We start from the raw sequence: 20,086 nt of genomic DNA on the forward strand, positions 1-20,086 counted from the left end.
AAAACAAAGGGTTTCCTTCCTTCTTTTTTTTTTTTTTCTGAGAACAACACAAAAGCTAAATCATAGGTACTTAAATTTAAATCTTAGGTGCCATCTCTTATACTGCTGCCTTACACATTTCTAGACAAGACAGAATTGCATGTGACCAGTAATTAAAACTAACTAGTTATATAAGACCCTCTAGTTTATAAAGTAGAATGGGTATAAACTAATATTGTACATAATAAAATAATGTTATCAATGTTACATTTTAGAATATTTCTCTGGATAAAATTCAGCTTATCAAAGTCACAGGTATTTTTTTTAAATATATTTTATTGATTTTTCACAGAGAGGAAGAGAGAGGGATAGAGAGTTAGAAACGTCGACGAGAGAGAATCATCGACTAGCTGCCTCCCGCATACCCACTTCTGGGGATGTGGCCGCAACCAAGGTACATGCCCTTGACCGGAATCGAACCCGGGACCCTTCAGTCCGCAGGCCAACGCTCTATCTACTGAGCCGAACCGGTGCCGGCAAGTCACAGGTATTTTTAAAAACAACCAGCTCTTGTTTCAGTACAATAATTAAATTATGCTAAAGAATCATACATAATGTTACTGACACCAATGGTTTACCTAGCAACCATAACTTGCGAGGTAAACAATTGGTCTACTCAGTGTGTGAAGAAACTTGTGTAGGCAGCAGACTTGAATGCATTAACTGGGCTTTATTATTAAAAGGACTCTTTAGAATGATGAATCAAAAGGAAAGCATTCTTGTCAGAACAACCAGTTTAAGGACAGGCTTAGTCATACAACTGAAATACCAGAACCCTCAAATTTAAATACCTTAAAAAAAAAAAAAGCCAAAGACTTCAGCTCACCAACAACCCTAAGTTTTAATTAAGCAATCTGTTCGGTTTAAACGAATGTAATTTTAGCTCTGATAAATCTGAAAATAAGGCTGCATTCATTTTTTTCTGGAGAAAATCTCTATTAAAAAACCCTAACCAGTACAGTGTATATTTTTAAGGAATGAACGTTTACCCATATGGACATAATAGTAACTTAAGCAATCATTTAAAACCCCACAATATTTACTTTTCTCAGTCATATAATCCTTTAAAGTCCACCTTGCCAGAATCAGCCCCAAGCACTGGATGTGTGCTATTTACAGCTGCAAAAATCATAATTTCCTAAGTCATGGTGATTAAAAAGGGAAGAGTTGAAACTCTGAGACAGAGAAAAGTCAACACAAGCTCCTAACCAGGGAGAGCCTGCAACCTCCCACAGTCACAGAGAAATCGAACACGGCGCAGTCCCTGCTCCCAACCCATGCTCCCTCTCCTGTCCTGACCACCAGGGCAGCTCTGCAGTGAGCAGCTGTGGCGAGGGTCCCCTGCTATTACACAGGGGCCGTGAACAGGAGGATTTGGAAGATGCCCTCCAAGAGTGACTCTAAATAAAATGACAACTGGGGGCCCAAAGCTGCCAGACGTTCAGGACCTTGCGGCCTGAGTCTGAAGGCTGTGTCACTACCAAATTAAATACCTCGGAGGGTTGTCCGAATGACTAAACGGTTCCCGGTATACGCACAGTAGGAATACGCTTGCCAGCCCTGGGATGGGAGGGAGCAGCACAGCTTTTGTGCACAAACAGCTCAACTGCTGTTCTGACATTTACAGCAAAGGCAGTCTCCTTATGCCCAGTCATCCAATTCATGAAATACCCATAAGGCTGGTCTAGTTCCACATGCCTGGCACTTAGCACACCCCCAACAGGTAACTACAGAATGCCAGCTCTGCGGTTCCCGTGGGAGTCATCCTCACGTGTGCTTCTAGTTCTCTCTAGTCCCCACAAATCCACCGTACAGTTCAAGTCACAACCTGGAACCCTAACAATTACGCCCCAGATGGCATGGGCAACCCTCTGTGACACCCTCACCCCCAGATACCCAGCCACCACAGGGGCACCCCTTCATCTACAGCCCTGCTTCCCGTAGGTGCACCTCAGAAATGGAAAAATCCTGTCAGAGCCTTCAGCTCCAAAGGTCCCATCCATCCCCACGCTCACATCTGCCCTCCCCTGTGGAAAAGCCCCACTCACATCAAGTGCGTGGGACATGTAAGATGAGACAAAGCCTGGGAGAGAGGAGGTAATCGGCTGGCAGCCTTCGTTAGCACTCGCAGTGTATTTCCTCACAAAAGCTGAGGATCTAAACCTTTTATCTCTCGCCAACACGCCAGAGGATTCTGCGCCCTGCAGTAACAGCCCTCTCTGCAGAAGTGATTCTTCATGAGGGAGGGGTGGCCTGGCCTCTCGAAGGACGTATCGGAATATTGGCAAAGGGTTTTTGTCAATGGGTGGGGAGAGGGGGACACCTAGAACACCTCGCAGGGAATTCTCATCTGCCCCCTGGAACGAGAACAGCTTTTATAGGTCATCAGCTGCTTTCACATTATTGGGACCACTCCTGTACGACATGATGGTTCCAGTAGGACTTGTAGAATCGCTTAAGAATATAAGCACATTTTAAATTTTTTTTAACATATATTTTATTGATTTTTTTTTTCCAGAGAGGAAGAGAGAGGGACAGAGAGTTAGAAACATTGATGAGAGAGAATCATCGATCAGCTGCCTCCTGCACACCCCCTACTGCGGATGTGCCCGCAACCAAGGTATATGCCCTTGACCAGAATTGAACCTGGGACCTTTCAGTCCGCAGGCCGACGCTCTATCCACTGAGCCAAACTGGTTTTGGCTATAAGCACATTTTAAATAATGTTTCTAGGTGAGAAAACTCTTTCCAAGTCCCAAACAGCAGACTTAAAACATTGGCTCTTTCCAATCTGCGACTGTCCACAAAAGGGGGGGAGAAAGTGACTAATGGTGAACTGTGAAGTCCTCTGCATTCTTCAGCTGAGACTCACAGAAGCGCTGCAGTGGGGGCCAAGAGCTCCATGAAATTGTACGCAAATTTTGTGTATTTTTCTGGAGAGCTTATATCATATGAGCCACAGCACACAAATGAATATTATGTTAAGAACTGCAATTATGAACTGCTTCACAGACAGAGAAACGTATGTACCCAAGTACCAAATTCTGGGTCATATTAAGTACAAGATATAAAATGAGTCTGGACTTCTGTCTCGATAGTACACCTTCATTCTCATCGAACCCTCTGGCATCCACATAAATCTGATGCCACCACGTGGTTTGAATCTTGGTGGAGAGGGGGAGAAATCTTACTGAGAATTGTAGCTTTCCCATGCCCTAACATATAAATATTGAGGTATTTCTTAAGCATCTGAGATTTTCTTAGAGTCCAGTAATAGGTTATCCTAATGCCACAGAATGCACTGTGATCACTGGGTACACCTCCATCATCACCCACAGGCTCCACACCGAATAATTACAGATGCCTGAATGCATGTGACCTGCTCTAGAATCTAAACTGTTAGGCTGTGATTCGGGGCTGTCCAATCAGTTACTGCACAGTAAAGCATGCAAAACAATTCCACGATGTAAAAGAAACAGAAACTGACCTTCATGAGATGCTGATTTATCCATTTTGTAAACGTTTTCTTTTGTACTTTGTCCCGTTCATCTGCAAAGGGGGGGAAAAGACATAAAACAAGGTTGGTAAAATCCATGAATAGACTTTAATTGTGATCAAGCACAGAAACAAAAATAAGATATTTCAAAAAAGAACTGTTTAGTGCATTTGAATTTTGTTGTTGAATTCTGGCAACTGTAGGCTGTTTGTAAGGAAGTGTTAAAGAGCTATGTTCTATCAGACTGGTCTCTTCCCAGAGCTGCAATGACCAACATTACTCCTTTAAACAAATGTCCTCTGCACTCTGCAGCATAAGCCCCAGTCACCACCACCACCACCACTACCAAGATATCCAATTTAAGCTTTACACCTTCAGGTAAGTCCTTGCACTGAATTGCCCAAAGTGTTTTACCACGTGTTAAATCCCACTGAGTCTTCACATTCATAAGGGGTAGGCAGTTCCATTGCCATTTTCAGAAAAGGAAACCAAGACTCAGAGAAGTTAAAAGAAATGATGAGAGAGAATCATCGATCAGCTGCCTCCTGCACACCCCCTACTGCAGATGTGCCCGCAACCAAGGTATATGCCCTTGACCAGAATCGAACCTGGGACCTTTCAGTCCGCAGGCCGACGCTCTATCCACTGAGCCAATGGTTTAAATTGTAATAAAAGACAGGACTTACATTCTGGTCCTCTGGTTTAATTACTAACCATACTGCTTCTCTCCTAGATGCCCCATTTTGAAATGTCTGTTTAAAAAAAAAAAAAATACACCCCACCTAGGTCCTTCCTACAGAGAGGAATACTGCACTGTGGTTGCTACAGCTAGGATGCACAGACCATGAGAGACAGCTTCTGATGATTGAAAGACAAAGCGTATTGGAATGTTCTGGTTCATCAAGCTAGTATTTCAAAAGAGAATCTTACTCTTCCAACGTCTAAGTGAACATTCAGCGCTACACTACTTTCTTCCTCCCTGTATCCAAGGAGGCAATCCCCTACTTTCTTGTTTCCTTCCTTCCTCCTCTCTGCGTCTGGGGACACCTCTCTCTTTCATTGGTGGTCTTTCCTCTCTCACCACAGTCCAGACATTCTTGGTCCTTTCCCTAGGGCTCTCTTCGTCTCTTTTCCTTCTCATTCATATATTTTTTTTAATTGTTTTTTTTTTTTACAGAGAGAAGGGGAGAGGAACAGAGAGCTAGAAACATCGACGAGAGAGAAACATCGATCAGCTGCCTCCTGCACACCTTCTACTGGGGATGTGCCCACAACCAAGGCACATAGCCCTGACCAGAATTGAACCTGGGATCTTTCAGTCCACAGGCCAACGCTCTATCCATTGAGCCAAACTGGTTAGGTCTCCTTCTCATTCTTTATCCATGAACCTTCTTAAGCTATTTAATGAAACTAAAATTTCTTTAAAGCGTTTGTCCTATTTATTAAAAGTATATGTATGTACTTTACAATAATTTAAATATAAAAATAAATCAGTTGGGAAATATATCGGTAAGACAAAGGTTACTGATATTAATACCAAAAAAAGAAATTAAAAAATGAACTTCTTAACACAGACATATGTAATCCATTGAAAAAAAATTAATGCCTACAGGTACTCAACCTCTCTAGCAACGAATAGTAGTAATATAAAATAACACAAATCAAGCTTTCTAACCTATATAATTGTCAAGATTTTAATTTAAAAAATATTGATGTTGACAAGCAAACAGGGAATAGACACACACATATATATCACTAGTGGAAAAGTAATTTGGTTTAAATCTTTTAGATACTACTCAATACTATAACCACTAGTCACATTTGGCTATTTAAGTTTACACCAAAATTGGCCTAAGATATTGGACAGTACAGACATAGGATGTTCCCGCATCACAGAAATTTCTACTGGACATCCCTGCTCTAGAGCAATTTGCGACTAAATATCAAAAGCCTTAAAAATATATACACTCTTGACCTGTAAGTCTACTTCTAAAACTTGGTTGTGTACAAAATGTATCTATAAGAATATAAATCCTAGTGTTTACAATAGCAAAAGAAAAGCTCTGCAAAAAATAATGTGTTCAGTGATAAGAAAATGGTTAAATAAATTTTAGTAAAGCAATTCAATGGTTTGTTCAGATTCAATTTTCTGCCAAGCTATTCAATGATGGCATATTACTCAGAGTTCTCCTACACTTTAATACCAACATGAAAGGGCAGGAAAAGGGATCAAATAACCTAGCTTGTATTTCATAAGCAGTTATTCTCCAAAGTACCACCTTCAAACCCTTTCTGTTTCCAGGGAGAAACAACATTAAAGACACATAAGCATATCCTATCCTTTGGCCTGTCCATTCTCAGTGCCCCAAACATCTAGTTTACTTTTTGACTTAATTAACACTGGGTGTGAAAAAACTGGAGAAGAGTTTGCAGAAAGCAGACCTAGAAGACAGAGGCTTGCTGGATCTGAATATAAATGCCCAGAATGTATGCTAAAATTGTTAAATTTCCCTGATTCCCAATGTAAAATCCCCAGACACTTTGCTTGTAACAACTCTGCCAAGAACAATAATATTAATAATTAATACCCAACATTACCATCCACAAAATATGTATTAATCATCTGTTGGCCCCTTTGGGGCATCATCTATACCTCATTCATTTTGTCTATCCCATAGTAGATATTATAATGTTTTTATGCACTCAACAAATAAATATCACAACGTGAATTATGTTTCAAAAAGAACAATCCGAACCAAAATAACAATGTGTAATCATTTGTATAACATACAGTAGATACACCACTGTATCTCTTAAAGCAAAATATGGTGACTTAAGTGTCTTTCAGCCTTGCTATTGCTAATGCATTCAGAATAAAAATAAAGTATTCATTAGTATCTAGGGCAAGAACAAAGGGAAGCAATCTCCTAGTCCTCTTTACTGACACAACGCAGATTCTATACTTCCCTCGTTTACCCAGTCATCCATTCCAGCACCTATCAAGTCCTCCGATGAGCCCAGGGCCACAGAGGTACGGAGACACATGACTAGACAGAAAGGGCACAGGCCCTTGCTCTCTGCAGCTCATCACCGAGAGGGCACCTGACAAGAAGGCAGTGTGGTAAGCATGCTAACGGCACAAAGACTGTGGCACTCACCATGCAACCAGGCACAAATGAGAGAAAGACCAACCCTGTCCAGGCAGTCAGCTGGGGCTTACAGGAAAGGAAGTAGAGTAGCTGACCACGTGCAGCGTTCTCCATCAGAAAGAAACCCTGGCTGGCCCTGGCCAGTGTGGCTCAGTTGGTTCCTGTACAAAGGAGGTGGTAGGTTTGATCCCAGTCAGGGCAAATACCCCGGTTGTGTGTTTGATCCCCAGTAGGGATACATGTGGGAGGCAACGGATAGATCTTTCTCTCTGTCTCTCTGTCTCTGTCTCTCTCTCTCTCTCTGTCTCTCCCCCCCCTCTCCTCTCTCCCTCTCTCTCTCTCCTCTCTCTCCCTCTCTCTCTCTCTCTCTCTCTCCCCCTCTCTCCAATAAAAAAAGAAAAACAAAAAACAAAATCCTGGTTTAATAATTTGAGATTGAAAGAGCTCTAGTTAGAACCCAAGCATTGAGATTCCCTCCAGAGTTGCTTCCATTACCCCAAGATACTGTCATCCTTCCAATGGCAGTGCTGAACACACCTCAATCTCAATCACAGACTGGTGCTGAGGAATGTGGCCCTGCTGTGTGATGTGAACTTTGGACAAGTAAATGCAAACAATGGGACTTCTGTGCCAAAGTTTACTACTCATATCACATTTTCAGCATTTCTAAGCCTCTAGCACAAAGAAAACAGAGTGGACAAAATAAAGATTACTTCCTAGGCAATATCCATATTATCCCCACACAATAATACTCTAGGATCCTAATGTAAAATAATCAAGAAAAAACATTAAAATATAAAATTAATTTTAAATCCTTATAAGTAAAGAATAGAAAGCTTCCACATCAAGTTTATTTATTTATTCTGACAATGTTTTCTTCCCGTGAAATTTAACATGTTGTTTGTGTATTATATAAAATCTTGTCCTCTTGGTATATAAGTTAATAAAATCTATTTCTTTTTTCTAAATTATTAAAAACTGGTCCCCATCAATAAATTTAATAATAATTCTTCATTATTATCAATAACCCAAGCAAGTATTCACATTATCCCAATTATTTAAATTTTTTCAACAGTTCACTTGTTTAATTGAAATCCAAATAAAGTTCATTAATTGTGATTAGTTAAAAAAAAACACATAAAAATAAATTAAAACTGGTCCTATGTCTTAAGGAACATGAAGAAGTAAAACATATGTTCTAAAGACCAATCATTTATTCATTAATTTCTTACCCATGAGGTATATCAAGAAAGCTGATTTAATCAAATACTTTACCTCCAAGTACTGGCTGAGACATTCACTTAAATAATTAACTCTAGAGGTTACTTTGATCACTGAGGTTTTGCCTGTGGTGGTTATTGACAGAAGCTCAAAGGTATGCTTAAAATGTTAGATGGGTGCTAAATATTTGACAGGTTAATACTAATATATTATTTTAGGATTATGATCTACAACTCAAGTTCATGAGTAAGGTACCAAAACTAAAGCTAACAAATTGTACACATAATTCGTAAATTCTGATACTGTTTTCTAACAGTAACAATCCAAATCTTCTCTTTTTAAACATGGGAAACCTTGATCGGTCCCATTCAAGTATACCAAGGGAAGCTCTTTAACACTAAGCTCCCAAAATGCTACCACAATGAGGAACGAGTTAATGTGGACTTTGAGGGCATCAACTTTCTTCAGGAAAGCAACTTACAGTCAGGGAATAAGTTTTAGTCTGGGGAGACTGTGATTTACCACTTTCCATATGCATTCTTCCAAAAGGGAGTATTCCAGGTTGCACCATCTAATTTCCCAATTACCAGCCTCATAATGGTTCTTTATTTCATCTCAGTGAGGGATGTCTAACGCTGAGGTTTATATTGACGGCAATGTTGCTATGACAACAAAAAGGGGAAATTATTCCTGAGGTTTAAACCAACTCAACTGGTTTTATAGACTACCCAGTTACTTTTCTGGATAAAGTTTTAAAACATTCCTCTGCTGGAAAATTATTTCATTTACAGACTAGGTTTCAAATGAAAATATAGTATAATGTGGCTGAAAATATGTAATAACACAGAATGCAATAAGAGAGTTTGAGGAAAATAGACGTACAAAAAGAGCATTAGTTATTTTACAACTTACACCAATTGGTTTTCAGTAAAATCTAATCCTTAGTATCACATCACATACATAGCATTGAGATTACTTAAAGGCATAGCACTGAGATTATTTAAAGGCATAGAATTGAGATTATTTAAAGGCATATGCTATGTACCACAAGAGGAAGGGAAATTCTCTCTCAGGAGACTGTTCAGGTTTCTGAAAGGTGCTCCACAGCCTGCTGATGTCGCACCACGCAAACCAAGACTGACAGCGCGGCTGGCTGTCCTTCCTGGGAGCTGAAAACATGCAAGTGACATTGCAAGGGAGACTACTGACCGATACAGCACATCAGCCCCACCAGCTTTGCGTTCCAGTCTTGGTCATGTCTCATGAGCTGCCCCATCATTCTGCAAGGAATTGGTCCAACAGGTCCCTACCCTCTCTCCGGACAAACTCCGACGTGTCCGAGTCCTGTTAACTATCTATGCAGAAAGGAAAACACGGCTAGACACTCCCACTTGCCAGCTGAAAACTTGTCGACTCCCCCTTTTAAACAAACACTAGCAAAGCCAGCCTCCCTCCTTTTGGGGTAGGGGACACATGCAGGGTTACTAAAAAGAAACTAAATTAGCTTCTCCTTTTAATCTTAAAGACGACATTCATACCAAGTCCCTTAAAAAGAGAGTTTTGGTTCTCTAACTTTCTTGGCAATGAGGCAAAACACTAATAGGTTATAAGTTAGATTTCTCTGCTGAACCAGCTCATCCCATTCTCTCTTCTAACACCCCAGGCAGAATTCCCCTGGAACAAAAACAGCAGCCAGCCTGGCTTGTTTAACAATTCCTAATCTGCCAGCTAGGCGGTGATTTGGAAAGTTTATAATCCAAACTTTTATAATCAATTTAAAATCCAAACACATAGCCTTCAGGGGAAGACCACTACCAAGTATTCCTTGACGTATACTTCACATACACAGGTGTCCCCTCCCCCAAAAAAGTATACATACTTTAACAGCTGATAACTCAATTGGTGTTTCTTTTAATCACGTAAAGTAAGTGTGTATACATTTTGGGGGGACATCCTGCACTGTCACTTGAATCTCAATACTTCTTTGAGCTGGATGGTACATCTTTTCTTTTTTTTTAAGTTTTTTAAAATATATTTTATTGATTTTTTACAGAGAGGAAGAGAGAGGGATAGAGAGTTAGAAACATCGATGAGAGAGAAACATCGACCAGCTGCCTCCTGCACACCCCCTACTGAGGACGTGCCCGCAACCAAGGTACAAGCCCTTGACCGGAATCGAACCCGGGACCTTTCAGTCCACAGGCCGACGCTCTATCCACTGAGCCAAACCGGTTTTGGCAGGATGGGACATCTTCATCTTAAAGATGTAAAAACCAAGGTTTCAAGAGATTACGCATCTAGCCTAAGATTCCACGGCCTAAGTGGGATCTTAAAACTGATTTCCAAAGCCCACTTCTGTTCTCTGTCATCAAACATTGGAACCCCTAATCTAATAATGTAGGGAAAACAAGGAGTCTCTAACTTGTAAGGACTTCACTTCTGAGCAGGAAGGAATGAAAAAAATGTTTAAAATGAGAACCCTTATTCCAAAGAAGCAACAGACAAAGTATCTCCAACACTCCTATGTTTGTGTGAAACATAAGACAAATAGACCTGCCTAAATAGAAACTGTACAAACAGTAACTCCAAAATAACAAACATCACACACAAAAAAATCACTATTTATTTTCAGCAATAGAAAACCAGCAAATTCCATCACGCCAAGGGAAAAGACACTGCTACCGTGTTTCCCCGAAAATAAGACCTAGCGCATGGAAAGATAAGACATCCCCTGAAAATAAGACCTAGCGCAACTTTGGGAGAAAAAAATAATATAAGACACTGTCTTATTTTCGGGGAAACAGGGTAGATTAATCACTGCAAATATGTTTTGAAGCATTCATATATGACTGCTAACTTAATTGTAAATCTATAATAATAAAAGCATAATATGCTAATTAGACTGGACAGCCAAACGACCTTCCGGACAAAGCCGTGGCAGTAGGGGCCAAGGCAGAGGCAGTTTGGGGAGATCAGGCAGGCAGGCAGAGTGGTTAGGAGCAATCAAATAAGCAGGTAAGAGGTTAGGGGCGACCAGGCAGGCAGGCGAGTGGTTAGGTGTGATCAGGCAGGCAGACGAGTTGTTAAGAGTGATGAGGCAGGCAGGCAGAGGCGGTTAGGGGTAATCAAGCAAGCAGGCAAGAAGCAGGCAGGTGAGCAGTTAGGGGTGATCAGGCAGGCAGGCAAGTGGTTAGGGTACATCAGGAAGGCAGGTCAGTGTTTAGGGGTGATCAGGCAGGCAGGCAAGCAATTAGGGGGATCAGGCCTAAACAGGCAGTCAGACATCCCCTGAAGGGTCCTGGATTGCAAGAGGATGCAGGCCGGGCTGAGGGATCCCTCTCAAAATTTGTGCACTGGGCCTCTAGTATATTATAAAAGAAAAAAATATATATCAACTTCTGCTGAGAAGTTAAAAGTATGTATCTGCTTAGTCAGTACCCCTTCACTTCCTTTCTCTTTCTAATAGTTTTTGTTTTAGAGCCCTTGCCTCCACTACAGAAAAGCTTAAATCCACCTATTTCAATCGAAGAAGTTTATAATATTAACTAGAGGTCCAACGCACAGAAAATTGTGTGCGGTTAGGGTCCCTAGGCCTAGCCAGGCCTCCATCACTGCCCTATGCCACCCTGCTATGCTACGTGAAGCTCCCCACCCCGGGATCCTCCATGATGCTTGCAGCCCATTGACTGCTCCACAAGGCTCCAACCACTTCACCATGCTCCACAAAACTCCCCCGCCCCCTGACTGCTCCTGGAAACTCGCTGCCACCCTGCAAAGCAGCCCACTGCCACCGCTGCTCAACAGTCCCAGTCCTGCCTGCCGCCACACACCCCCTCCCCAATGGCGAGCAGCTTGGGGTCTTGGGGGGGTGGGGACCACGAGGTGCTCCATGCACTTCATGGTGACCAGTTGTCCGTTCAGTCGTGATAGCACCTGGCTCTTTATATATATATTAGGATAGCGAATATTTAGGGGGCACTTCCTATGTGCCAGGTATTATTCAGCTATAGACAGAGACTGCATCATCCTCCCAACAACCCTAGGAGATTATGCCCATTTACAGAAAAAGAAACCGAGGCACTTTAGAGGTTTAACCTTCTAATCAAGGCAAGAGGTGGAGAGAGAATGTACACAGTTTGCAAAAGCATGTTCAATATTATCATTTCATACTTGGAAAACAAAATGCTAACTTTTTAAAAACGAGGTCTGACAGAAAGGAAAGAAGTTTGGCAGCATTTTCAAGGGTGAGGATACACAAAAGGTGGAATTTCAATTCTGCAGATCGGTGATTCTAAAGGGTGGAAGAAGGGGAACCATAATGCTCTACTAACAGTAGGCGGAGCATAAGATTTCTATGTTGTTATTAATAAGTGTCAGATGTGAATTTTAAATGACTAAAAAACATACATTGCAAAAGGCTCTAAGAAAAGATGGGAGGGAGGGAGGGAAGAAGGGAGGGAGGGAAGGCGGAAGAAAGGGGGGGAGGGAAGAAAGAAGGGAGGGAGGGAGGGAAGAAGGGAGGGAGGGAGGGGAAAATATGAAGTATTGGGTGTTGGAGTTGTGTGGAAAAAAATAACGTGGGGAAAGTGAAGAAGGGAATCTGGTCAACTCCCCACCATTGCCCAGAAATAGCATTGTGGTACAAATGCAGGAAAAGCCGCAAAGGTTTGAAAAGCTACAAAATTTCCGTTGTTACAGAAGAAAGAAAACTGGCTGGGTGAAATAGTTGGGATTGGCAGAAAAAAAACACTCCTGAAAGTGATAGACAATGTGTAGCTGGTTACCAGGGAGCAGGGTAAGAATAGATGCTTTCTGCTGGACCGCACCACTGCCTGCCCCTGCCCCTGCCCCTGCCCCTGCCCCTGCCCAAGTCAACTCACCCCTCACCTAGGGGCTCTGCCCCTTATCCTACAGTAACAACTCCCTTCCTGTCTGACATGACCCTCACCCACAGCAGCCTCAGCAAATACCACTGGGGAGTGGAGATTGTACATGAAATGAGAGGTTAAAAAAAAAAAAAAAATCTAGTTGAAAAATCTTACCAATATTCCCGTATAAACATCATTACGGTTTATCCCTATGAGTACAGAGCTACAACTGATGCTCATTTTCCAGTTAATTCAACTCTGGTCTGAATGACCCACCTCTGTGGAACTACAGACCTAGAGGATCATAGTTCATTGCTCTGAGCCTTAGCTATGACCTCCTCCTCCTCCTCCCTTTCTGTTTTGTTAAAAAAAAAAAAAAAAAAAAAGATTTTGAAGAAAATTCCATTATGGTCATGCCATTAAATATTTGCAGGAAATATTTACATATATTTGCTTAGCTTACAAGGATGTTGACTGTAAAAAAAAAAAAAAAAAAAAAAAAAAAAAAAAAGTTTGCAAACCATTTTCAGACTCCATAGGTCAAAGTATACCAATGTGACTTCCCAGCAATTTCTTAGCCTAGATATTACTGCAAAGCCTATAGCTGATCCCCCAGTAATGAGTATTGCTCTGCCTACACTGTCACTGTTTTGGCAACAGCAGATTCCTGTGCTATTGCACAATACAAAAGTTTGGTTGAGAGAGGCATCCTTCTTTCATGTTCAAGGTTCAATTCTTCCTGAGAGGACGTTCAATTCTTAAACTGAACCCTTCCTGTTCTACAAGAGCTGACAGGGTAAAAAGGTTTTAAAAAGAAAAGGCTGTCCCTTTCTCATTACTGGCCTTATCACTTTAAATTCCCAATCTTGATGTGTGGGGGTTTTTTTTTGTTTGTTTGTTTTTAGCTTCTTCTTTTGTGTAACTATTACTTGTTAGGATTTGAATTTAAATGAAATTGTCATTGATTTCTGCTAGTCCTTCCTTGATCAGAGTATAATCAATCTGCAGCTTTTATGCTGAATACTAAGTATGGTTAAAATTCACATTTAAAAAGGAGACACTGACAAATGTAAACTATAATCTTCATAAAGAAGGTCTTTACAATTTCAGAAACCCTTAATCCTTCTGCCAAGAAAGATGACCATGGAACTCACAATGCATCTCAGACATAAAGTTACAATAAAATCTACAGATTTATACTACCTGCAGTAACATGAGAAAGTTATGCAATATTAGAAATGAGATATTTTTAGAAACAAATAAAACCATTAGAAAAAAATATATATAGGAGACTATGTTTTTAAAGGGGCTGGGTAGGGAGATTATTTCAAAACACGTTATAGAACCCAAAAGAAACTGAAAATATAAAGGGTGACATGTTTGATAAGGAACTGATGTAATAGCAAATACTGTAAATGAAGTTTAAGAAAACAACTGACTGGCCAAAACCGGTTTGGCTCAGTAGAGAGTCGGCCTGCAGACTAAGGGTCCCGGGTTCGATTCCAGTCAAGGGCATGTACCTTGGTTGTGGGCACATCCCTAGTAGGGGGTGTGCGGGAGGCAGCTGATCTATGATTCTGTCTCATCGATGTTTTCTAACTCTCTATCCCTCTCTTTTCCTCTCTGTAAAAAATCAATAAAATATGTTTAAAAAATATTTTTTAAAAGAAAACTGACTGAAAGAAAATGCCTGCCATATATACACAATATCCAAAATAGATTAATAATTTCAATTAATCCATAAGGAAAAAAAAGACAGCTCCTCCTCGGTTACAAATGACGTAAGCATACAATACTGGTGTGTGTGTGTGCAATGTCAAAAGCTTTTCTGAGGGCAAATTAGCAGATTCATTAGAAATTAAAATGCATATATTTTCTGAATCAACAATTCTGCTTGCAGGCAATATCTACATACATTTGATTAGCAGACAAGGATGTTTACTGTAGCAAAATATTTGAAACCATTGAAATGTCAGTCAATAGGATGCTAGATGAATAAATTATAGCTCACCCATCCTCCATGAAAAAGATTCTAAGATATACAGTTAAGCAAAAAAGTACAAAAACAGTAAGTATACATAAAGGATGCACAACAAATGGAGGAAGAACGGTTTCATCATAAGAGAGTGGAAGCTAGAAGGAGAGGAGATCGGTATGATGTATCTGGTATTTCATTCTGCATCTCTCCAGGCTGTTTGAATCTTTTACGAAGAAGATGCATTGGTGTTGAAGGGCTTCAAGAAAAAACCTCCCGGAGATGTGTCCCGTTGGCCTGTGAATTATTTTAAGCCGAAGGCAACTGAGACACTGCGGGCTCATTAGAAACTCTTACCTCTCCCTTAAAGAATCTAAATCAGGAGCCCTGCCCATAAAAAGAGTTATTCCCAGAAATAACTTTTTATGTCCTATCCACAGGACAGAGAAAACTCCTAGCTGCTGACCATCTGCTCTTCTCATCATCCTGAAAATAGCCGCCCTCCCCTCTGAAGCCCCAAAGTGCCTCGCCCTCATCCTGAACCCACAATGTCCTCTCTACCTCATTTTGCCTTTCTGTCTCTGGACCTCTCATGTAGGTGGGGGTCTCTGACTCTCTGTGTAAGTCAGGATCCTATATGCCCATTGTGTAATTAGTTTGGCCATTTTCTCCTGGAAGAGCCTAGGAGAGTGGAAGAAAGTGTCCCGTTCTCCCCCCCACCCCCCCCCCAAACACACACATACACACACACACACACACACACACAGTGGATTACTATTACTAGTAACTGTGAGAATAAAAATGTTGCAAATTCTTTTATGTATTCAAAACTCGGGTACTCTTTAGAAGATACAGGGGGGAAACTAAGACACAGAACAGAGAATCCCCACTCTTAGGTTGCTGGCTGCAGAAGGGAAGGCAGAGGGTAGAGGAGACGTGTGGGAGGAGGGGGAAGAGAGAGATGTTAGAGCTGGAGGTTGGGAGGAGAGGGGGAGGCACACCTGGTGACGGTTGCCCAGGCTGGGATACAAAAGGACGAGGCTGTAGAGTGTAGAAAGTCTCTGGGAGGAGAATCAGTAACAGAACGTATTCTGAAATCTCCTGCTTGAAGCGTTTGTCACCGAACAAACCATAGTCTGGTTTTACCCTTGACCATCAGGAGTCCAGAAACAGCTCGAGGATAGAATGTGCTCAGTAAGCTGAGGCATAGATGGCGTAAGTATGTCAAACTCAAAGGCTAACATGGGCCAAATAAATAAGGCATGCAGCCCTCGGGTGTAGAACAATAGATGCCATAAATCTCTCCCCACAGATGCTTTTTTGTCTCCCTGCTCCCCATGGCCATCCCGCCTCCCTCAGGGAATGACCAGATCCCACACTGTACTGTCAGCACAGGGGCTGTGTGGCTGCCCATCAGCAGCATCGGTGGCGGGGAACAAAGAGGTACTGGGTTCTGCTCAGAAGAGGAATATACTGGTATCTGTTTCTCACGACTGGTCAAGAATCAAATAAATAAAAAAATCCTAAAACTTCTTTTAAGCTATTTTCTCTACGGAAGCATCCTCAAAGCATGTGAACATAAAGAACCTTCCGAGTACAGGTACGCTGCCAGAACATGTAAGTACTGCACCTGATCTACCTGCTGCTATTCTGAGTCACTGTTACAGACCTTTTCTGCAATTCCTTTATCTGTGTTGTACTAACTTAAAAAATTAGAGTTTTTTAAAGTTTTCAATCTTATGATTTTCCTTATATGTGAAATCTATAAGAACAAAATAAGCAACCAGAGCAAAAATAGTCTCACTGATACAGAGCACATCACAGCTGCCACATGGGAGGGAGGTGGTGGGGTGGGTGAGGGGTAAGAAATACAAATTGGTAGCTACAGGACAGTCAGGGAAATGCAAGCATAGGAAATATAGTAAATAATTGTAATAACTGTAATGACTATACATGTCAGATGGGTACTAGATTTATCAGGGTGATCACTTTGTAAATTATATAAATGTCTAATCATTGGATTGTACACCTGAAACTAATGTTATCTTCTACAACAATTGTAATCGAAAAATAAAAATTATTTTTAAAGCAACGTTTCCAATCTTAGTCTTTCTTTCCAGTATCAGAGGTCTGTTTAAGAATATAACCCAATGTTGCCCAGTCAGTGTGGCTCAGCGGTTGAGTGTGGACCTCTGACCAGGAGGTCATAGATCCATTCCCCATCAGGGCACATGTCCAAGTTGAAGCCTGAGTCCCCAGTGTGGGGTGTGCAGTAGGAAGTCGATCAATGATTCTCTCTCATCACTGATGTTTCTATCGCTCTCTCCCTCTCCCTTCCTTTCTGAAATCAATAAAAATATGTATTTTTAAAAACAATATATCCCAATGTGATCAGATACTACATAAATGGATGAAAACAAATGAAATAAACATATATTCCACATTGTTTATATATGAGATAGTCTGTTATGAATACCTTCAATAATTTTAGGTTTAAAGTCTAAACCATGCATTTTAAAATTCAAATTAATCCAAAATACTTTCAAAAATCTCCAGCAACTCAGATATACTAGAAACAAATTCTAGTGAATGTACATAATTCCTCAGGTTTCTTTGAAATTTTAGGGCTTACTGGTTTCCGCAAGAATCAGATTTCCTCTTACCTTTATGTTATTTCCTATCCCAACCAACGTCCTATTTAGATACTATATGCCCACATATGTTCATCAAGAATTAGGTACCATCACACTTTAAATAGCTGACATAGTTCACGATCTGACTGATTTGGCAGGTTACGGGAGGTAGCCTATGACAGGGATAGAGAACAGACAGAAGAGTCAGCAGGACAAGAAATCTATACAGACACAGGTCCAAATCCTGGCAGCAACTCTAGCCAGCAATTTCAGCTTGGAAAAATGATTGCTCCCATGAAACTCAAGTTTCCTCATCTGTAAAATAGAGTCACCATCTTCACATACCATACTAGGTACCTACAACCTAGAATTATTATAAACATTAGATTATATAGTATAAATATGCTACAGCAGGCCCTCAACAGATATTCTTGGCTTCCTACTCACTTTAATTCAAGGAGAAAATATGCACTGAGCACCTACAATGAATGTCAAAGTCATATCAAAGTTGCCGTGGTATGCACTCTGAATTCTGCATAATCTCCCAATAATTCTACAACTGTATTTACACATCAGTGTCCTCATTTTACTGATTAAAAGTAAATAAACACATTTAAAAGAACTTAATCTGGACCAAGATTTCTCTAAGCAAGGGGGCCACAGAGCTAGTGTTTAACCCAGGTTTCTAATACCCTTTTCATTGTAACCACATATTCACCAAAATCAAGGAACTTAGGAAGGAACATGGGAAAAAGAGGTGCTTTCATTTCTTGCCCTATCAATTCCAGAAAAAGAAAAATCCTCATCTATTGAGGAAATAAACCATTTACTAAATAAACTGCATAAATGTTTTCTATATTGTAGATTAGAAAAAGGTACAGATAAATTCTTCATTCTGCCCAAGGTGACAATACAATGACAAAAACAAGACTTGGGAGTTCTCTCCTCTCTCTGGAACTAGACTCTATGTTACTGTACAATGGAATGTCCTAATACCATTTACCCTGAATATAATCAGAGTCTTTATGGATAAGTACTGACTGGTACCATGAATTTGTCACTGTGGTCCAAGGAGCAGAGCCACATATGCCTTTACACCTGGTCCAAAATTCACCTAACCAATTTCCTTTTTCGTGAAGAAAAGTGACCTAGAATTCTTTTTATTCTAATAGACTCGAGGTACCACCGAATTCTTAGTAACTCCTTTCATACAGTTGTGGTCTCTTTTATTTTGACCAAGAGTTTGAGAGTACTTTTTCAGGTTGTTTGGCTACACTTCTCTAGTCATTGGAAATTACAAGGTGATTCGATTCACAAGCACAACACTTTCAACTCCTATAGCACAACAGGCCAGTCACGGAGTGAGTCAGCAGCAGAGAGAAAGGGGTGGGGAACACCAAAGGCAGCTCCTCTGAACCACTGGAAAAAATTCAACCTGGGCTCATTTCATAATAAGACTGCCTCTCACCTAAACTTTTAAAATGTAAATTAGTTTACAGTTTGTAGGGCAACTGCTAGCTACCAGGTTACCCTGCATGCCCTAGTGGGCTTCAGAAGCCACACACCAAGTGACCCAAATCCACTACCAGAAAGGCTCTGCCACCACCATCACCACCACCACCATCACCATCACCACCACCACCATCACCACCACTACCGAAACCACCACCACCATCGCTACCACCACCACAACATCACCATCACCACCAAGATCAAAATCACCGTATCGCTGAAACCAGTTTGGCTCAGTGGATAGAGCATCAGCCCACAGACTCAAGGGTCCTGGGTTCAATTCCGTTCAAGGGCATGTACATTGGTTGCAGGCACATCCCCGGTAAAGGGTATGCAGGAGGCAGCTGGTGGATGTTTCTCTCTCATCAATGTTTCTAGCTCTCTATCCCTCTCTCTTCCACTCTGTAAAAAATCAATACAATATATATTTTTTTAAAAACCACCACCACCACTACCACCACCACCACCAAAACCACCATCACCACCACCATCACCAAAACCAACACCATCACCACTACCACTACAACACCATCACCACCACTACCAGATCACCATCACCACCACCACCACCACCACCACCATCACCACTGCACCCACTGCCTGCAGCCGCACCCATGAGCACTTGATGAGCAAATGGAAAGACACACATCCTAGTGTTTGGTTGCCAGGAGACTTCTCCCTGAGGCTTAATTTCTCTGGCAGGGAAAAGATCTTCAAACTTGTTTTAACCAAGGGCACATTTTCCCAACAAAAACTTGCCCACAACATAACACAGACAGGAGAAAAAATAGCTCTGACAGAAGTCAGAGGAGAAAAGCTTTTCCCTAAGCTACCCATGAGTAACATAGTGGGCTGGTCTTTTCCTCACCTTGACTTTCTATAGGACTCTTGCTTTGCCTACTTTTTATTTTATTTTATTTTATTGTTTAAAGTATTACAAATAGTAGTACATATGTTCCTCCCCCCACCCCCCCCCCCACCCCCGCCATTTCCCACTTTTATTTTTCCTTGAAAACCAAAGGCAAATTTTTGGAGAAGTGGATACTCTCCTCAGATATCTTTTCAGGCATTTTTTAAATATTCTATGCACTTTTACTGACTACTATTAGAAGAGTAGTTTCAAACTTTCAAATTCCTGCCTCCTCCTATTATCTGTATTTATAGGTAGCATGTCATATTCTAGCCCCTAAAAA

The 20,086-nt window shown here is 41.0% G+C and overlaps 1 protein-coding gene across 8 annotated transcripts in view; it reads right to left on the bottom strand.

Moving 5' to 3' along the window:
- The window catches only part of DST (dystonin), a 414,275-nt gene that overhangs the window by 240,044 nt on the left and 154,145 nt on the right, over positions 1-20,086 (bottom strand). For all 8 annotated transcript variants that reach the window (XM_084889121.1, XM_084889116.1, XM_084889120.1 and 5 more), the window contains one exon: positions 3,527-3,588. In XM_084889121.1, the coding sequence (XP_084745247.1) occupies positions 3,527-3,588 (62 nt within the window). The remainder of the gene's footprint in view (positions 1-3,526; positions 3,589-20,086) is intronic.

Source organism: Pipistrellus hanaki (genome assembly GCF_964339955.1).
Source record: "Pipistrellus hanaki genome assembly, chromosome: 7".
Taxonomy (NCBI): domain Eukaryota; kingdom Metazoa; phylum Chordata; class Mammalia; order Chiroptera; family Vespertilionidae; genus Pipistrellus; species Pipistrellus hanaki.